The sequence below is a fragment of the Myotis daubentonii genome, chromosome 1 (assembly GCF_963259705.1).
Source record: "Myotis daubentonii chromosome 1, mMyoDau2.1, whole genome shotgun sequence".
NCBI classification, from domain to species: Eukaryota; Metazoa; Chordata; class Mammalia; order Chiroptera; family Vespertilionidae; genus Myotis; species Myotis daubentonii.
In genome coordinates, this window is record NC_081840.1 from 109,004,982 (window position 1) to 109,022,504 (window position 17,523).

Sequence of the window (17,523 nt, forward strand, 5' to 3'; positions counted from 1 at the left end):
TTGCTTTCCACTTCCCTTTTCGCTCCAGGCTGTGGCCTCTGCAGCCCAGGCAAGCCTACTTCGGCAGCAGGAAGAACTGGACAGGAAAGCAGCCGAGCTAGAACGAAAAGAGCGGGAGTTGCAGAACACTGTGGCCAACTTACATGGTAAGGGAGGCCACACTAGGTCCTGGGTTCCCGTCCTGGTGCAGGAGAGTTCCCTCAGCCTGCTTGTTCCTGGGGCAGCCTCAGCTCTTTGCTGAGCTCCTGATCATCTTAGAATGGTGTTGGTCCTGGGGAGAGCAGTAAGTGGAAGTCAGGAGACCTGTAGTGTAACCTTAATGGGTGTAGATTATTTCTGCATTCCTTTTCAGCTGTAAAATTGTTGGATAAGAATGGGGGCACTGGCCCCACTATTCCTTGGTTATAGGCTGTTCAAAAAAATAATCACTTAGGCTGTTTAGCTCTGTGTTTCCCAGTACATTTGGGGTCCATTATCTTGCACTGATCGTGTGGGTGTTTATGTCCTATCATCCTTTTTCCTTCCTACTTTATATCCATGAATACCCTGAACCCCACTTGTTGACGCCCCTCTGGAAGTCCTGAATTGGCCCATAAGCTGGGCCTCATCTTGTTATCTCCTTCTACACAGTGAGAGAGAACAATTGGCCGCCTCTGCCTTTGTGGTGCCCTGTCAAGCCCTGCTTCTATCAAGACTTCTCCACAGAGATCCCTGCTGACTACCAGCGAATATGCAAGATGCTTTACTATCTCTGGATGTGTGAGTCCAGCTCCTGCACCTCTGAGCTTAGGGCTGAAATGGACTGTCTTGAGATCCTTGTCTATGCTCTGGCTGCTCCTCCCTGGCAGACTCCAGCCTTTCTCAGTGCTGGTTGGGCTGGGGTGGGGATCTCTGCTTCCTGTCATGGGAACCTCCGACCTCAAGGGCGAGTGCAGACCATGCATCAAGTAGGGTGAGACTAGCTGGAGTCTTCTGAGTTCTTGGGGAGCTCATTGCACTAAAAGGTTCTCCTTCGGTGGAGGCTTCCCCTCTCCACAGACCCTTGGGCTCCTAGAAGTGAGGATAAAAGACTCCCTGTTGCTATCCTGTGGACCATCCAGGGCCAGGGAAAAGAGTTGCTTAGAGAAGGACTCCATTCCCCAAGGATCAGTTATTGGGTCTGCGCCCTCTCCATGGCCACCCCTTAGATACCTGGGCTGTCCCATCACCTCTGAGGAGCTTGGTTTGGTCCCTGGTTTTGAGGTCCCAGAAAAGCAAGGACAGGAGCTAGCCCTGCCTGGGTACAGACCGAGGTCCTCTACTTTTGCAGCAGCTGCCCTGACAGCATGGACCTCATCTCCTCTCTAGGGGATAGTTTGACATATCTGGGAGCCCTTCAGCCACCTTGGCACCAGCCCACGTCTGTCTCCCCCCCCTTCCACAGTGCATTCAGTGACTCTGTTTCTGAACCTGCTTGCCTGCCTGGCCTGGTTCTTAGTCGACAGCAGCAAGGGAGTAGACTTTGGCCTCTCAATCCTGTGGTTCGTGATCTTCACCCCCTGTGCCTTCCTTTGTTGGTACCGACCCATCTATAAGGCCTTCAGGTGAGTGGGGATGGGACAAGGGGGGGAGTATAATGCTGGCATCCCAGGTAGCAAGCCAAGGCCATGAGCCCTAGGATCCCATTCCAGTCAGAGTAGAATAGATCATGGGAAATTCACTTCCCATTCCCACCCACAGCCAGAGTTGGCAGGGATCAGGAGCCATTTTCCTCAGTTGTACCTAAGGTCTGTTTTGGGCCCTCTTCTTGGACCAGGAAAGGAGACCTAGAGAGGGGAGCACGAGCCTTACTTGTCCTTCCACTGCACCCAGTCTGTTTGGTGCAGGAGGATTTCATTCACTGGGAAGAGGAAGGGACTTCCTCAGCTCCCTTCCAAGGTTCTAGGGCAGTGATTTTCAACCGGTGTGCTGCAAGCATTTTAAAACATGCAGTACTTGACTATTTAGTCATGGGCACTGACCTCTTTTCCCTTAGATTGTCAAATAAAAAAATGCAGCAAACACAGTAGCTGTTCAGTGTGAATGAATCAAAAGTATACCTATTTTTTGTCAGATTGGCAAAAAGTATATTTTTGTTGTGCCACAGAATTTTAGTAGTTTGTGTGTACCATGATATGAAAAAGGTTGAAAATTGTTGCTCTAGGATATTCTATGATAGAGTCAGACTCTGAGTTACGCTCTTAATAGCTTATCTCTCCATGCTTACTTATGCCCCTCCCTTTACTTTCCTAGTAACTGTGGAGCATCGCTAAATGCCAGTATTTGACCAGCTGGCCGAGAATAGATTCTGTGGACTTTAATGGATCCACTTTACAGACCCTTAGGGCTTTTGGAATTGTGCCTCAGAGCTGATGCTTTCAGGGCTGGGATGCACTCAGCAGGGAGGACTTGAACCCTCACTATATTCTAGCCCTCATGGACATGGAAATGGAGGTGCTCAAAACACCAGTTTTGTCTAGTGTCTTCTACTTCCCAAATACCTTTCCTGCCACTCAGGCCTACAGTTTTATTATTAGAGGTTTATACCTTTGGCTTAGATTTTCTTCCCTGTTATGAAATGCAGGTCAGTACTCCGGAAGATGGACTGTTACACTCTTTCTATTGTCCTTTGGTGAAGCAACTTCATTAGTTCTTTGAGGAAGGGATTAAGTATTGTCCCCTTAGATTGGAAGGCAGTGAAAGGCAAGCCCTTTCTGATTACAGTTTGTGGGTTTGTAGACAGTGTGACCGAGTCTCTGGTGCTCTGTTTACTCCCCCCTATTCTGCCTCTGGCTTCTGGTGAGGAGGAGTGTCAGACCATATGAGGAATGCTGGGATGAGCCCCAAGCCTTTTGTGACTTCTGGTTTCCCCCTTCTCTCCACAGGTCGGACAACTCTTTCAGCTTCTTCGTGTTCTTCTTTGTATTTTTTTGTCAAATAGGGATCTATGTCATCCAGTTGGTCGGCATCCCTAACCTGGGGGACAGGTGAGACCTGGGGCAGTACAGAGGGAACTGTTCTTTGGAGGCTCAACTCAGCCTCTCTTGCCCTATTTGCCAGCCTCTGAGGGCCCCTCTTCCACCATCGCAAGGAGAGTGGTAACTGGGCCAGCTTGGATCTGTCTTCAAGCCCCCTCTCCAGTTCTTTACCAGTAGCCACTCACTGTCTTGCCTTGTTCACCACTTTCTGGGGTGAACATGGCTTGAATCCTTAGGCTACCTGGCTGTGTCCTACACTGGATTACAGCCTCTTCCTTTTCTCTTATCACACCCTCCTAGAAGCTGGTGCTACTTCCACAGGTTCCACACATGCCCTTGGGTTTGTGCAGCTGCTGATGGATGCCCTGGTCTTTGCAGACCCTGAGCTGTGACTTTCCTGGAGGCCCTGTAACCTAAGGAGATGGAGCCCTAGCCTCTCCTGGGTGGCTCCTCTGGCTGCTCTCTTGGAGCAGACAGCTGGCTTGAGTTTCCTGGGTGCTACAATCCTCCACTCAATATTAGTTTCAGAAATAAAAGCCGATGGTTGATGTTTTCCTTTCTGCCTCAGTGCACAGGGAACATTACAGAAAGGTCAGGCTGGCACTTGGCTAAAAGCCTGAGCCTGGAAGGGCTGCACTATTTTGGTCTCATCTCTCCAGTGGAGCTGGCAAGTACAGAGCAGTAGGGAGGGGCTGAATCACCTTGAACTCAGAGCCAAGTGCACACTGCCTTTCCACCACCCCTCTTCCTTCTCACCATGTTTATAACCTACCCCTTTTGTCTGTATATGGTGACCCAATTACATTACTCATTACCCTAAGTGAGATCCTGGTTGAAAGGCTATGATTAATAACGGCTGTTTGCACCCAGGACAGGGATGACTGTGCCCCTCACTGCCCTGCCTAGGTCTACCTGGATGAGTTCTGCAGCCTCCAGCCTCCCAATATCTTTCTTATCTCACCTCCTAACACTGTGTTTTGATTGTAAAATACGCATAACATAAAATATACCATTTTATGTACCAGTTAAACCATTTTAAAAGATACCTCTGTTTTCTTCTAAGTTTTATCGTTTGAGTTATTATTAGGTCATTGGTCCATTTTGAATTAATTTTTGAAGTAAGGAATCCAACTTAATTGTTTTGCATGTGGATATCCAGTTGTCCCAGCACCATTTTTTTATGAGTTCTTTTTTTAAAAAATCTTCATTGTTGAAAGTATTACATTGACCCCCTCCAGGCTACCCCTGCCCTCCACCCCAGGTCCTTATTGTTTGCGTCCATGGGTTACACATATGTGTATGCAAGATCTTTGGTTGATTACCTCCCACCCACACACCCTTCCCTGCCTTCCCTCCGAGAGATTCCCCACTCTGTTCAGTGCTTCCATGTCTCTGTATCCATTCCATTCATTAGTTTATTTTGTTAAGTAGATTCCATATATCATGTGATACTTCTCTTTCTCTGACTGACTTAGTTCACTTAGCATGATACTCTCCAGGTCCCTCCTTTGCTGTCTCAAAGGGTAAGAAATTCTTTTTTTTTTTTTTACAGCTGCCTAGTATTCCATGGTATAAATTTACCATAGCTTTTTTATCCACTCATCCACTGATGGGCTCTTGGGCTGTTTTCAGATCTTAGCTGTTCTTTCTGATTGGTGTTTTGGGTTTCTTAGGATATTTTCCTAGAAGTGGGATCACTGGGTCAAAAGGCAGTTCCATATGAGGAAACTCCATACTGTTTTCCACAGTGGCTGCACCAGTCTGTATTCCCGCCAGCAGTGCACCAGGGTTCCTTTTTCTCCACATCCTCCTCAGCACTTGTTATTTGTTGATTTGTTGATGGTAGCCATTCTGACAGGTGTAAGGTGATACCTCATTGACATTTTAATTTGCATCTCTCTGCTGATCTTTGAGGATTTTTTCATATGCCTTTTGGCCATCTGTATATCCACTTTGGAGAAGTATTTAGGTCCTTTGCCCATTTTTTAATTGGATTGTCTGTCTTCTTTTTGTTAAGTTGTAGGAGTTCCTTATATATTTTGGATATTAACCCTTTATCAGATGTATAACTGCCAAATATATTTTCCCATACAATGGGCCTCTTTTCGTTTTGTTGATGGTTTATTTTTTTATTTTTATTGATTTCAGAGAGGAAGGAAGAGGGGGTGGAGAGAGAGAAACATCAATAATGAGAGAGAGTCATTGATTGGCTGCCTCCTGCACGCCTCCTACTGGGGATCGAGCTGCAACCAGGGCATGTGCCCTTGAGTGGACTCAAACCTGGGACCCTTCAGTCCGCAGGCCAATGCTCTATTCACTGAGCCAAACTAGCTAGGGCTGTTGATGGTTTCTTCTGTTGTGTAGAAGCTTTTTCTTTTGATATAGTCCCATTTGTTTATTTTCTCCTTAGTTTCCTTTGCCCTAGGACAGTGGTCAGCAAACTCATTAGTCAACAGAGCCAAATATCAACAGTACAACGATTGAAATTTCTTTTGAGAGCCAACTTTTTAAAAATTAAATTGTATAGGTAGGTACATTGTTATTAACTTAATTAAGGTACTCCTAAGCTGGCCTTTGCTAAAAACGTCCTCAATCTGATTGAGGTACGTTCGCTGAGGTCGACCCCTTCCAACTCTCCCATCCACACTCGTCTTGTATACTTGTTTCGTCTGTCTCCTTTCCGAAAACCAACTTCTGCACATGGGCCACGAAGTTTCAATCGCACTGTATGTGCGCACCCGCACATGGCATTTTGTGGAAGAGCCACACTCAAGGGGCCAAAGAGCCCCATGTGGCTCGCGAGCCATTGTTTGCCGACCACTGCCCTAGGAGATGTATTGGTAAACATATTGCTATGAGAGATGTCGGAGATTTTGGTGCCTATGGTTTCTTCTAGGACTTTTATGGTTTCACGTCTTACTTTTAAGTCTTTTACCCATTTTGAGTTTATCCTTGTATATGGTATAAGTTGGTGATCTAGTTTCATTTTTTTTTGCAAATACCTACCCAGTTTTCCCAACATCACTTATTGAAGAGACTCTCTTGACTCCATTGTATGCTCTTGTTTCTTTTGTCAAGTATTAATTGAGTGTATTGGCTTGGGTTGATTTCTGGGGTCTCTGTTCTGTTCCATTGATCTATATGGCTCCTCTTGTGCCAGTACCAGGCTGTTGTGATTAGGGTGGCTTTGTAGTATAACTTGATATCTGATATTGTGATTCCTCCAACTTTGTTCTTCTTTCTCGAGATTGCTACAGCTATTCGGGGTCTTTTGGTTCCATATAAATTTTTGGAGTATTTGTTCTAGACCTGTGAGATATGCTATTGGTATTTTAATAGGGATTGCATTGAATCTGTAGATTGCCTTGGGTAGTATGGACATTTAAATGATGTTAATTCTACCAGCTCATGAACACGGAATATTCTTTCAGTTGTTTATATCTTCTTCTATCTCTTTTTTCTACTTCCTATAGTTTTCTGAGAACAGGTCTTTTGCCTCCTTGGTTAAGTTTATTCCTAAGTGTCATATTTTTTTGTTGCAATTGTAAATGGAAGTGTTTGCTTAGTTTCTCTTGCTGAGAATTTATTATTGGTGTATAAAAAACCATCGATTTTTGGGTGTTGATTTTGTATCCTGCTACGTTGCCAAATTCATTTATTAAATTTAATAGTGTTTTGGTGGAGTCTTTAGGGTTTTCTATGTACAATATCATGTCATCTGCGAATAATGGGAGTTTTACTTCCTCCTTTTCAATTTGGATGCCTTTTATTTCTTCTTCTTGTCTGATTGCTGTGGCTAGGACTTCCAGTACTATCCTATCTAATAAAAGAGAAACATGGTAATTGGCGTACGACCGCTACCCTTCCCATTGGCTAATCAGCGAGATATGCAAACTAACTGCCAGCCAAGATGGCGGCCGGCAGCCAGGCAGCTTGAAACTAACACGAGGCTTGCTTGCTTCAGTGACAGGGGAGTCCAACGTTCCCCGCCTGCCTTGCCGACCTCTGAGCCTGCAGTTTAGAAAACATTGTAACAAATATAGAAGCTAAACAAAACCCCAGAAACCTGCTTTCAGCGAGCCGGGATCTCAGAGCTGGAATTGATACAGAGTTTCGATTATAGAACTGAAACAAACCAGATACCTTCTTTCAGCAGCAGAGGCCTAAGAGCTGGAGCCTCAGAGCTAAAGCTGGCCCAGAAAAAAAAGAAAAAAAGGAGCAGTTGGGAGCTTCAGTCCCAGCCTGAAAACAACCCTCAGCCCCTCACCCAGACTGGCCAGGCACCCCAGTGGGGACCCCCACCCTAAAGGGTGTGTGACCAGCTGCAAACAGCCATCATCCCCTCACCCAGGCTGGCCAGGCACCCCAGTGGGGACCCCCACCCTAAAGGGTGTGTGACCAGCTGCAAACAGCCATCATCCCCTCACCCAGGCTGGCCAGGCACCCCAGTGGGGACCCCCACCCTGATCCAGGACACCCTTCAGGGCAAACCAGCCGGCCCCCACTCATGCACCAGGCCTCTATTCTATATAGTAAAAGGGTAATATGCCTCCCAGCACCAGGATCAGCGGAGCTTGCGAGGCCTCCCGGCACCGGGATCAGTGTGACGGGGCAGCGCCCCAACCCCCTGATCGCCCTGTGGCTCTGTGTGTGACAGGGGGCGGGGCCACAACCTCCCTATCTGCCCTGCTCTGTTCCTAACAGGGAAAGGCGCCCCAACCTCCTGATCGGCCCTGCTCTGTGGGGAGCTCCCCAACCTTCTGATCGCCCTGCGGCTCTGTGTGTGACAGTGTGTGGCACCCCAACCCCCCCACCCCACGGGCCCTGCTCTGTGTGTGACAGGGTAGAGCCATAACCTCCCCATCGGCCCTGCCCTGAGTGTGACAGTGGCGGCGCCCCAACCCTCTGATCGGCCCTGCTCTGTGGGTGATAGAGGCAGGCGCCCCAACCCCCTGATCCGCCCTGCTCTGTGTGTGACAGGGGGCGGTGCCCCAACTCCCCTATTGGCCCTACTCTGTGAGTGACAGGGGGAGCTCCTCAACCCCCTGATGGGCCCTGCTCTGTGCGTGACAGGGGGGAGCTCCCCAACCCCCTGATGGGCCCTGCTCTGTGCGTGACGGGGTGGCGCCGCAGCCACCCCATCGACCCTGCCTTGAGTGTGACAGGCTGCAGTGCCCCAACCCCCCAATCGGCCCTACCCTGAGCGTGACTGAGGGTGGCATTGCAACCTCCCAATCCGCCCTGCTCTGTGCATGACCGGGGGCGGCGCCCCAACTCCCCAATCGGCCCTGCTCTGAGCCCGACCAGGGGCTGCACCTAGGGATTGGGCCTGCCCTCTGCCACCTGGGAGCAGGCCTAAGCCAGCAGGTCGTTATCTCCCGAGGGGTCCCCGACTGTGAGAGGGCACAGGCCGGGCTGAGGGACCCCCCTCCCCCCCGAGTGCACAAATTTTTGTGCACCGGGCCTCTAGTCCTATATAATAAAAGGCTAATATGCAAATTGACCAAATGGCAGAATGACTGGTTGCTATGATGCACACTGACCACCAGGGGGCAGATGCTCAACACAGGAGCTGCCCCCTGGTGGTCAGTGCATTCCCACAGGGGGGCCGCCACTCAGCCAGAAGCCTGGCTCTCCAGTGGGCTCAGAGCTGGTGAGCACAGCTGTGGTGGTGGGAGTCTCTCCCGTGTCTGAGGAAGCGCTAAGGAACAGTGAACCCGTCTTCTGGCTGAGCTGCGTTCCCAGCAGGTGGACATCCCCTAAGGGATCCCAGACTGCAAGAGGGCGCAGGCTGGGCTGAGGGACACTCCCCCCCCCCTCCCCCCCAACTGAACGAACGAATGTCATGTACTGGCCCTCTAGTGTTGAATAAGAATGGTGAAAGCAGACATCCCTGTCTTGTTCCTGTTCTTAGGGGAAATGGTTTTAGTTTTTGCCCATTGAATGTGATATGTGCTGTAGGTTTGTCATATATGGCCTCATCATGTTGAGATATGTGCCCTCTATTTCCACTTTGCTGAGAGTTTTTATCAAAAATGGGTGTTGAATTTTGTTGAAATCCTTTTCTGAGTCTATTGATATGATCATGTGATTTTTGTCTTTCAATTTATTTGTGATGTATCACGTTTATTGATTTGCGAATATTATACCAGCCTTGCATCCCTGGAATAAATCCCACTTGGTCATGGTGTATGATCTTTTTAATATATTGCTGGATGCAATTTGCTAATATTTTGTTGAGGATTTTAGCATCTATGTTCATCAAGGATATTGGCCTATAATTTTCTTTCTTTGTAGTGTCTTTATCCAGTTTTGGGATTAGGGTAATGCTGGCCTCATAAAAAGAGCTTGGAAGTGTTCCTTCCTCTTGGATTTTTTGGAATAGCTTGAGGAGTATAGGTGTTAGTTCTTTGAATGTTTGATAAATTCCCCTGTGAAGCTATCCGGACCTGGGTTTTTGTTTGCTGGAAGTTTTTTTTATTACTGCTTCTATTTCAGTTGTTATTAGCGTATTCAGGTTTCCTGATTCTTTCTGATTTTGGAAGATTGTATTTTTCTAGGAATTTTTCCATTTCATCCACATTGTCCAGCTTGTTGTCATACAGTTATTCATAGTATTTTCTTACAATCCTTTGTATTTCTGTGGTGTCCGTGGTTACTTCTCTACTTTTGTTTCTGATTTTATTTATTTGGATCCAGTTTCTTTGTTTCTTAATGAGTCTGGCTAACAGTTCATCAATTCTGTTTATCCTTTCAAAGAACCAGCTCTTGGTTACATTGATTTTATATATATATATAAAATTATATATATAATTTAGGCTCTATGTCATTTATTTCTGCTCTAATCTTTATTATTTCCTCCCTCCTACTTACTCTGGGTTTTTCTTGTTGTTCTCTTTCTAGCTCTTTAAGTTTTAGGATTAAATAGTTTATTACTAATTTTTATTGTTTCTTTTTGGGGTAGGCTTTTAGTGCTACGAACTTCCCTCTCTGTACTACTTTTGCTGTTCCAGAGATTTTGGGTTGTTACATGATCACTTTCATTTGTTTCCAGGAAGTTCTTTATGTCTTTCTTGATCTTGTTGGTAACCATTCATTGTTTAATAATATGCTATTTAGCCTCCATGTGTTTGAGTGTTTTGGGGTATTTTTACTGTAGTTCGTTTCTAATTTCATTCTACTGTAATCTGAGAAGATGCTTCATATGATTTAAATCTTCTTGAACTTGTAGAAACTTGGTTTGTGTCTTAACATGTGGCCTATATTTGTGAATGATCCATGTGCACTTGAGAATAATGTACATTATGCAGCTGTGGGGTGAAATGTTCTATAAATGTCAATTAACTCCATCTGATCCAGTGTATCCTTTAGAGTCACTATTTCCTTGTTAATTTTTTGTCTGGAAAATCTATCCAGTGAAGTTAGAGGGGTGTTGAAGTCCCCTACTATGACTGTATTGTTGTCAATCTCTCCCTTAAAGTCCTCTAGAAGTTATTTTATATATTAGGTGCTCCTGAATATTGGGTGCATTATGTTTCCCAGGGTTATATCCTCCTGTTGGATTGATCCCTTTAGTATTATGTAGTGACCTTTGTTGTCTGTTGTGATGGACTTCATTTTGAAGTCTATTTTGTCACACATAAGCATTGCTACCCAACTTTTTTTCTTTTCTTTTCCATTTGCATGGAAAAGTTTTTTCCATCCCTTCACTCTCATCCTTTGTGAGTCTTTTGTTTTGAGGTGGGTCTCTTGTAGACAGCCTATAGTTGGGTCATGTTTGTATCCATTCAGCTACCCTGTGTCTTTTGATTGGAGCCTTTAATCCATTTACATTTAAGGTTATTATTGACTAGAGGCCCGGTGCACAAAAATTTGTGTACTGGTGGGGGGTGGGTCCCCTCAGCCCGGCCTGTGCCCTCTCTCAGTCTGGGACCCCTCGGGGGATGACCACCTGCTGGCTTAGGCCTGCTCCCTGGGGGATTGGGCCTAAGCTGGCAATCAGACATCCCTCTGGCAGCCCGGCAGCCCTCGGGGGATGTCCTCTTGCCAGCGGGGAGCAGACCTAAGCTGCAGCCAGACATCCTTAGCTCTGCTGAGGAGGCGGGACAGGCTTCCACCACCACTGCTGTACTGGCAGCCATCAGCCTGGCTTGTGGCTGAGCAGAGCTCCCCCATGTGGGAGCGCACTGACCACCAGAGGGCAGCTCCTGCATTGAGCATCTGCCCCCTGGTGGTCAGTGTGTGTCATAGTGACCAGTCATTCCCAGTCTTTCTGCTGTTAGGGTCAGTTTGCATATTACCCTTTTACTATATAGGATAGAGGCCTGGTGCACCGGTGGGGGCCAGCTGGTTTGCCCTGAAGGGTGTCCCGGATCAGGGTGGGGGTCCGGCTTGAGTGCCTAGCCAGCCTGGGTGAGGGGCTGATGGCTGTTTTCAGGCTGGCCACACCCCCTTCAGGGTGGGCGTCCCCACTGGGGTGCCTGGCCAGTCTGGGTGAGGGGCTGAGGGCCGTTTTCAGGCTGGTGGTCAACTGAGGCTTCCAGCCTTTCCTTTTTTTCTTTTTTTTTTTTATTCTGGGATTTATTTACCTTCTATAATTGAAACTTTGTTGCCATCACTGGCACTCCCGGCTCTGAGGCCGCGGCCTGCTGAAAGCAGGTATCTGGGGTTTGTTTAGCTTCTATAATTGAAACTTTGTTGCTTTCGGAGCTGTTGCTTTCGGAGCTTAGAGCAGGGTGGCAGCAGGCGGGGAACCTTGGCTTCCTCCATCACTGGAGCGAGCAAGCCTCCTGCTCATTTCAGCTGCGTGGCTGCCGACCGCCATCTTTGTTGGCAGTTAATTTGCATATCTTGCTGATTAGCCAATGGGAAGCGTAGCGGAGGTATGGTTAATTACCCTTTTTGTCTTTTATTAGATAGGATAGGTACTTACTTATTGCCATTTTAATTCTGTCTGCCTAGGTTTCTCTGTCTATTTCTTCTCATCACAGCAGTCCCTTTAGCATTTTGTGTAATGCTGGGTTGGTGGTGATGTACTCCTTTAGTCTTTTTTTTTTTTTTTGGTCTTGGCAGCTCTTTATTTGACCGTCTGTTTTTAATGATAGCCTTGCTGGATATAGTAAACTTGGTCTCAGATCCTTGCTTTCCATTATCTTGAGTACTTTCATGCCATTCCCTTCTGGCCTATAGAGTTTCTGATGAGAAATCAGGTGTCAGCCTTATGGAAGCTCCTTTGTAAGTAATAGTTTGCCTTTTCTCTTGGTGCCTTTAAGATTCTGTCTTTGTCTTTAATTTTTGGCATTTTAATTATGATATGTCTGGGTGTGGGTCTGTTTGGGTTCTTCGTACTTTTAACTCTCTGTGCCTCCTGAACTTGTGTGACTTTTCCCTTTACCAGGTTAGGGAAGTTTTCTACACTTATTTCTTCAAACACATTCTCTATTCCTTTCTCCCTTTTTGCCTCTTCTGACACACCTGTTATGTGAATATTGTTAGGTTTCATGTTGTACCACAGGTCCCTTAAGCTGTCCTCCTGTTCTTTTTTTTTTTTTTTTAATATATTTTACTAGGAGCCCGGTGCACGAAATTCGTGCACTGGGTGTGTGTGGGGGGGAGTGTCCCTCAGCCCAGCCTGCCCCCTCTCACATACTGGGAGCCCTCAGGCGTTGACCCCCATCACCCTCCAATCGCAGGATCGGCCCCTTGCCCAGGCCTGACGCCTCTGGCCTAGGCGTCCGGCCCGGGCAGCAGGGACCCGCAGCTGCAGCGGCCCCATGATCGTGGGCTTCGCTTTAGGCCCAGGCAAGGGACCCCTAGCTCCTGGGACTGCCAGCTTCGACCGTGCCCAGCTCCCATCGCTGGCTCCACCCCTACTTCCTGCTATCACTGGCCAGGGCGGAAAAGGCACCTGATTCTCTGATCATGGCTGGGGGGCAGGGCAAAGGCGGCCCTGGGCCGCCTTTGCCCTGCCCCCCAGCTCTTAGCTCCCCCCTGGGTTTCCAATCACTGTCAGTGGCAGGGGGCTGCTTCCTGCTTTCCCTTTCGCCTCCTTGCATTGTGCCTACATATGCAAATTAACCGCGATCTTGTTGGCAGTTAACTGCCAATCTTAGTTGGCAGTTAATTTGCATATAGCCCTGATTAGCCAATGAAAAGGGTAGCTCGTACGCCAATTACCATTTTTCTCTTTTATTAGTGTTGATTAGTTTTTTACAGAGAGGAAGGGAGAGAGATAGAGGGTTAGAAACATCAATGAGAGGGAAACATCGACCAGCCGCCTCCTGCACACTCCCTATTGGGGATGTGCCCGCAACCAAGGTACATGCCCTTGACCAGAATTGAACCGGGGACCCTTCAGTCCGCAGGCCGATGCTCTATCCACTGAGCCAAACTGGTTCCGGCCTCCTGTTCTTTTAATTGTTTTTTTCTTTTTGGTTCTCTGGTTGAGTGATTTTTTCAACCCTGTCGTCTAATTCACTGATTTGATCCTCAGCTTCCCCTAATCTGTGTATTTCTTCCAATGTGTGTTTTTTTTTTTAAGTTTTATAAGATTGTTTTTAGAAGTGAAAATTTTTTTTTCAAGAAAAAATATTTTAAATATAAAAACCAATGTGGCCCTAACCGGTTTGGCTCATTGGATAGAGCGTTGGCCTGTGGACTGAAAGGTCCCAGGTTCAATTCCGGTCAAGGGCATGTACCTTGGTTGTGGACACATGCCCAGTAGGGGTTGTGCAGTAGGCAGCTGATCGATGTTTCTCTCTCAGTGATGTTTCTAACTCTCTATTCCTCTCCCTTCCTCTCTGTAAAAAATCAATAAAATATATATTTAAAAAACAAACAAAAAAAAAACCCCCAATGTTTTCTCTGTTTGTGCTATGTCATTCTTTTTTTCTGTTTTTATAGTTACTATATCTTTTCTCATGCTGTTGGGCATCTTTACCATCATTATTCTGAACTCTATATCAAATAAATTTCTTATCTCCATTTCATTTATCTCTTCTGGAGAATTCTCTTGTTTTTTCATTTGTGGGTTGTTTCTTTGTCTCCTCATTTTGGCTGCCTGTTTGGGTTTGTGACTCTGTATTAGGTAGATTTGCTGCCCCTCTCATTCTCTAGTGCAGGACAGTGTCAAACACTGTTTCTAGCTAATTAGATCAGGCAAAGACTAAATGCTTCCAGAGACCCCTCTGCCTACAGCCTGATAGGATTCTGTCTTGAATAGCCCTCAGGCAATTGTCCACAGGTATGGTGAGAGTTTTTTCTTTTTTTTTTTTTTTTTTTTTTTTTTTTTTTTTTTTTTTTTTTTTTTTTTTTTTTTAAATATATTTTATTGATTTTTTACAGAGAGGAAGGGAGAGAGATAGAGAGTTAGAAACATCGATGAGAGAGAAACATCGATCAGCTGCCTCCTGCACATCTCCTACTGGGGATGTGCCCGCAACCCAAGTACATGCCCTTGACCGGAATCGAACCTGGGACCTTTCAGTCCGCAGGCCGACGCTCTATCCACTGAGCCAAACCGGTTTCGGCTGGTGAGAGTTTTTTCAAGGGGGGAGGGCAATTGCTTCTAAAGCGGGTGAGTGGTGGGTGCCAGGCCAACAGCTAACCTGAGGAAGCAGGCTCCTCTCTCCTGGAGGCTAATTGTTATTCTCAGTCTCTTAATGGGCCTCAGAAACACTGTGGGGCAAAGTGTTTTCCAATAGGGTTGTTCAGCTGCCTTCCCCCGAGGCAACGCTGCCTGTATAGCAAATGTCTGCGAGAGTTTCCTTTAAAAAAAAGATTTTAAGAGAGAGAAGAGGAGAGGGAGAGAGAAACATCAGTAAGAGGGAAACATTGATCAGCTGCCTCCTGCACGCCTCCTTCCAGGGATGGAGCCCGTAACCTGGGCATGTGCCCTGACTGTGAATCAAACCGGCAACCTTTTGGTGCATGGAATGATGCTCAACCTACTTAGCCACACTGGCCAGGGCCCAGCACCATTTGCTGAAGAGACCATTCTTTCCTCACTGAGTGGTCTTGGAACCTTGTGAAAACCAGTTGATGGTAGATGTGTGGATTTGTTTCTGGGCTCTTATTTATATTCCATCAACCTCTATATTGTATATGTCTGTCCTCATGCCAGTACCACACTGTTTTGTTAACTGCAGCTTGGTAGTAAGTTTTTAACTCATGAAGTGTGAGGATATTTCCTTTTATAGATGAAAAAGCTGGAGCTCAGGAAGGAGACATGTTTGCAGGCAGGGGCCTGTCTGTGCCCCAGTGGGAGGAGCTGAGGTGACAGGATGAATGCAGCTCGTTGGCCAGTAGTTCTCTTTTTCAGAGGGTGGGCCGTCGGGAATGATCAGCCGTACTTTCCATATCCCCCCAACTCCCCAAAACAGCAGGTAAAGTGCTGCTCCTGACTGAGGTTAGCAGCCACATCCCTTCCAGGCCTCACATGGCCCAAAGATTCCATGTGGGCAGTGGAGAAAAGCCCCTCATAGGACCTCTGGGGCCCACTTCTACTATACCCTCTCACCTCCTCTTCCCTTTGTAGTGGTTGGATTGCAGCCCTGTCTACACTGAAGCAAGACTTGGCTGTGTCGATCATCATGATGGTGGTAGCTGGCTTCTTCACACTCTGTGCTGTGCTCTCACTCTTCCTTCTAAAGCGGGTGAGTGGTGGGTGCCAGGCCAACAGCTAACCTGAGGAAGCAGGCTCCTCTCTCCAGCCTTGCTCTGGGGGTGTTCATCACTACAGCAGTTGGGACTCCTATGTCCCCAAACGTCCAGTGGCTTTCTCCAAGGCTCTGGTGGGAGGTCAGCAGGCATGGGTTCCTTGTGGGCCTACAGGACAGGCTTCTCTTACCACAGCCTTTTTCCCCAGGTGCACTCTCTGTACCGCCGGACCGGGGCCAGCTTCCAGCAAGCTCAAGAGGAATTTTCCCAGGGCATCTTCAGCAACAGGACCTTCCGCAGCACTGCCTCATCTGCTGCCCGAGGAGCCTTCCAAGGGAATTAGTCCTGACTCTCTTCCCTGTGTCCCAGCCATTTTTCCTGCCTGCCTTCTGAGCTGCACTTTCCGTGGGTGCCTTAAGCAGTGCTATGGCCAGCACAAACCTGGAGAGGGTCTTGCTGTGGCTCTTCCTCCTTCCTCAGCAACCAGCTTTCCCTTCCACCCAAGGGAAGGGGAGGGAGGGACAGGAACTTTTTTTACATAAGAGAAAAGGGGGGGGGGGGGAGTTTTTTCTCCTCTGGTGGTGGTTTGGTAGGATTCTTTTGTCCCTCTGAAGCAGTGGGACTGAAGTTCTCTTTTCCCTACACACACACACATGCACAAATGTACACACTTGGGATCACTGGCCAACCTGGGCCCACCCAGCTGGCGGCGTATTTCTGCCAGGGTCCCGGGCCTCCACTCATCCCCTAGAAACCTGGCCTGAATCTGGCTTCACAGCCCCAGCCTGTGGCTTCCATTGTCCTGCCCTCCCTTCCTGCTGGGCTGGGATGACCTCCCAAGGGCTCCCCTTTAGATGAGCTATGGCCTGGGCTGGTGGACAGCTCTGTTCCCCCAGATCACTCTGATTAGGTCTCTGGGCTTCCAGAACCTCTGGCCGGTTCCTCAGCCTCTTCTCTGCTTCATGTTTCTCACAAACAGATTCATAGCCCTATCGGCCACCTGCACCTTCCAGCTGTGGGCAGCACCCTGTGTCATCTGGGGCCCTCCCTGAGCCCTCCCCTTCCTTAGACTTACTGAATGTGCATTGGGGTTGGTTGGGATTTGGGGATGGGCAGGAACAGAGGACAACCTGTGTTGTCCTGCCCAGCCTTTAACAATCTTCTAGGAGGAGTTTGTGTGACTGTCCCGGTGTGGGTTGTTTGTCCGTTTGTTTTGATTTCCTCTTCTCCTGGGGGACAGCTGTGTTCTGCCTTGGCCTCACATTCTAACCATTTGTTCCCTCATCAGCAATATCTAGCTTGTATGACTCTTAGGAAGGGCAGGTCGAATCAGTTCAGAACTGAATCCTACAGACTGGTCTCATGAGCCAGGGTTCCAGACTCATCCTCCAGGGTTCTCCCATACCCCGAGTAGGAGTAGAGTCTAGGTCACCTTCCACTGGTCCTAGGGATTCCCCAGGCAGTGTGTCACTATGATGAGCACCTAGGAGTCCACCGTTAACACCTGCACCCTGCCCTGCTGTGGACTGAGGGAACTTCTCAAAAAGCAGGCCAATCCAGAGGCAGCCCTGTCTGTAGCCCACTCCACTCCAGAGCCACTGAATGATGATTTAATGACAGTGACCAAGGTTTTGTAAATTTCTGGTACTTTTTTTCTCCATGTACAAATGTATATGTTGTTTCAATTTTGTGCTTAAATAAAGACATTTTCAGACAACACTGGTTCTAATGTCTGCTGGACTTGGATGGATGTGCATGGCCCCCAGGAGTAGTGGCTGAAGTGCTCTATCTGTAGGTGTGAGGGGTCAGTCAACATGCTGAATCCCCCCCTCCCCCACCCCACCCCCCAGTCTCTGGCGAAGCCTCTCAC

General features: G+C 47.6%; 1 protein-coding gene across 2 annotated transcripts in view; it reads left to right on the top strand.

The window, feature by feature from the left end:
* Positions 1-16,207, top strand: part of SCAMP2 (secretory carrier membrane protein 2) — a 33,444-nt gene extending 17,237 nt beyond the window's left edge. For both annotated transcript variants that reach the window (XM_059656831.1, XM_059656840.1), the window contains exons 4-9: positions 29-146; positions 631-759; positions 1,424-1,583; positions 2,904-3,005; positions 15,532-15,649; positions 15,862-16,207. In XM_059656831.1, coding sequence (XP_059512814.1) covers positions 29-146; positions 631-759; positions 1,424-1,583; positions 2,904-3,005; positions 15,532-15,649; positions 15,862-15,996 — 762 coding nt within the window. In that variant the 3' untranslated portion in view covers positions 15,997-16,207. The remainder of the gene's footprint in view (positions 1-28; positions 147-630; positions 760-1,423; positions 1,584-2,903; positions 3,006-15,531; positions 15,650-15,861) is intronic.
* Positions 16,208-17,523: the final 1,316 nt, after the last annotated feature.